The sequence below is a fragment of the Nematolebias whitei genome, chromosome 7 (assembly GCF_014905685.2).
Source record: "Nematolebias whitei isolate Nwh7 chromosome 7, NemWhi1, whole genome shotgun sequence".
Classification (NCBI taxonomy): Eukaryota; Metazoa; Chordata; class Actinopteri; order Cyprinodontiformes; family Rivulidae; genus Nematolebias; species Nematolebias whitei.
This window is the reverse complement of record NC_056504.1, coordinates 8,972,982-8,975,582: the sequence shown is the minus strand read 5'-3', so window position 1 is coordinate 8,975,582 and position 2,601 is coordinate 8,972,982. Positions and strand designations below refer to the sequence as shown.

Sequence of the window (2,601 nt, the reverse complement as noted above, 5' to 3'; positions counted from 1 at the left end):
TCTATCTATCTATCTATCTATCTATCTATCTATCTATCTATCTATCTATCTATCGTATGTCTGTCTGTCTGTCTGTCTGTCTGTCTGTCTGTCTGTCTGTCTGTCTGTCTGTCTGTCTGTCTGTCAGTCAGTCTGTCTGTCTGAGCTGTAGTGTCAGGGTGTTTCTGAGGGTGGGGGCAGCTGTTAAACACCAAGGTGGGGTCTGATAAGGACAAACCCTGTTTGTTCTTCACCTGAAAGTTACGGCTGGAATTCTCTTGTTATTCTTCTATGCAAATAATTCTTCAGTCCATCTGTCGTGTCTCATAGTGAAAACATTCAGCGTTGTATGTATAAATCTGTGTTTGTTCTTATCTACTATTATTTAATCATCACCAACACGTACACTGAGCACTAATTAATTGTGCAAGGTTTGCACTTAAAACTTTGCCAGTAACAATTGCAGTCAACTCTGCCTGTTAGTAAACTATCTCATGAACCCAACAAAGTTAAGTCAGTCCCTCTGGACGGTTTCTTTGTGTTGAAATGTTTCGTCTTTCATCCAAAGGACTTCATCAGACCAAGGAGCTGCAACAAACTCAGTCCCATACGTAGCACACTCACATAGTGGTCCAAATGGTGATAAGATGGTTTCTGGAGTGCGCCCTCTCCCCCGTCGACTCATTTGAGGCAGCCATGGCTGAAGTGGTTCAAAACGTCAAAGGAAGTGTACAGATTTTGGCCATGGCTGCCTCAGAGGAGTCAATGGGGGAGAGGGCGGACTCCAGAAACCATCTTATCACCATCAAACTGGTTGGCCCACTATGTGAGTGTGCTACTTATGGGACTGAGTTTGTTGCGGCTCCTCGGACTGATGAAGTCTTTAGATGAAAGACAAAACATTTCAACACAAAGAAACTGTCCGGAGGACGTTACTTAACTTTGTTGAATATTTTTACTTGGATTATTGAACATGAACTTTGATATCTCATGAACCATGAATGGTTCACATAGTTACCATTCAATGTACATCTACAGTTCATTAACTTTTGAACTTAACCCAGTTTAAAATGGCTGCCGCAGCTAACTCAACTTTACTAACACAAACATGTCCATAACTCAACCAGTTTTACAGATACCATGTGTGGAAGCAGCTGAGAATAATCCTCAACAGATACTTTGAGCCCTACACGTTGCACCCCACCTATACTTCAAACTTTGACATTACCTGTTGCCTGAATTTCTGGTTAGCAAAATACCTCGTGAATTACTGGGCAGTTTTTAGTAAAACTCACAGAAAGCTTTCATTCAGCCCAATTTAGGATGGCTGCCATAATTTATCCATATTTTCCAACATAAAAACGAGTAGAACTCAGACATTTGTGCAAACGTTGAGCTAAAACGATGTGGAAGTAGCTGAGAGTCATTCACAACATATCCACTGAGCGTGACGTGTCATGATAGCAACTTTTTTTTCAAGGTTTGGGCGATATGCACTATTTCAAGTATTTATGCAAGGATATAAAAATATAAAGATGGAGTATTATATTACATCATTTCCTTTACTTCTTAACTTAAATGTTAAACAGCATTTTTGTCCTGTCTGTCTGCTCTGGCTCTGGACGTTTCTTTTGTCCTCCTCTGTGATGAACACAGTTGGAATGACGGAGATAAACTTGACTTGGTTATGTGACACATGTTTACTGCTCACCAGTACGTAAACGACATCACACCAGTCGAACACAATTTACCTCCCAACTTGTCACATCTGTGAGAAATGTTGCAAAGACGAGGACCAGGTCATGAAAAGAGATGCTTGTTCATAATATTTAAGTTTTGACTTTGTGTTGGTGTAAAATCTTTATTTTTTTACATCCATTCATCCATTTAACCTTTATTTCTACAGGTTAGTCGTGTGCTGTGTTAGTTTAAAGCAGCTCTTGAAGCTCAAACAGCTTTCCTGACGTTTAAATGAGAAGAACGTGAGTTTTCTTGTGTTTCAGTAGTTTTATAGAAACAGATTTTGATTCATGAGCTGTAAATGTGTAACATGATGTAATTTTCGTCCCTGACATTGCCTCATCCACCACCACCCTCACCCTTCACTCCCCCCTGCTGAAGCCACCAGCCAATCCCACCCCAGCAGGGGCCCTCCCCTGCTCTGATAAATACCACTCAGGACCAGGGAGGCTCCATCTGCACGGCTCTCTCGTTCTCAGCAGTGTCTCTTCCTCTCACACCATCTACAGACCCCCCCTACGTGATCATGTCTGTCAGAGCCCTGAAGACCACCACCTTGTCCACTGTGTCGACCTCCAGAGGTCCCTCCCAGGGCTACAGCAGCCGCTCATTCTCCGCCTACGGAGGCCATGGTGCAGGCAGTGCCAGGCAGAGCTATGCTGTCCGTAGCTCCTACGGGGGTGTGGGCAGCAGTGGTGCTGCTGTGGGTGTTGGGGGGTTGAAGATGGTTAGTGGGTTTGGGGGATCGGGACACAGAGGAGGTGGAGTGGAGTTTGGCTATGTGGGGTTTGGAGGAGGTGGTAACGAAATGGTGGGCCCCATCACTGCCGTGACTGTGAACAAGAGCCTGCTGGCCCCCCTGAACCTGGAGATCGACCCCAC

General features: G+C 44.1%; 1 protein-coding gene across 1 annotated transcript in view; it reads left to right on the top strand.

The window, feature by feature from the left end:
- Positions 1–2,176: 2,176 nt before the first annotated feature.
- The window catches only part of LOC119411694 (keratin, type II cytoskeletal 8), a gene marked incomplete in the record, with an annotated part of 7,187 nt that continues 6,762 nt past the window's right edge, over positions 2,177–2,601 (top strand). Inside the window, 1 exon segment of the mRNA XM_037678605.1 lies at positions 2,177–2,601. Within this exon segment, the coding sequence (XP_037534533.1) occupies positions 2,246–2,601 (356 nt within the window).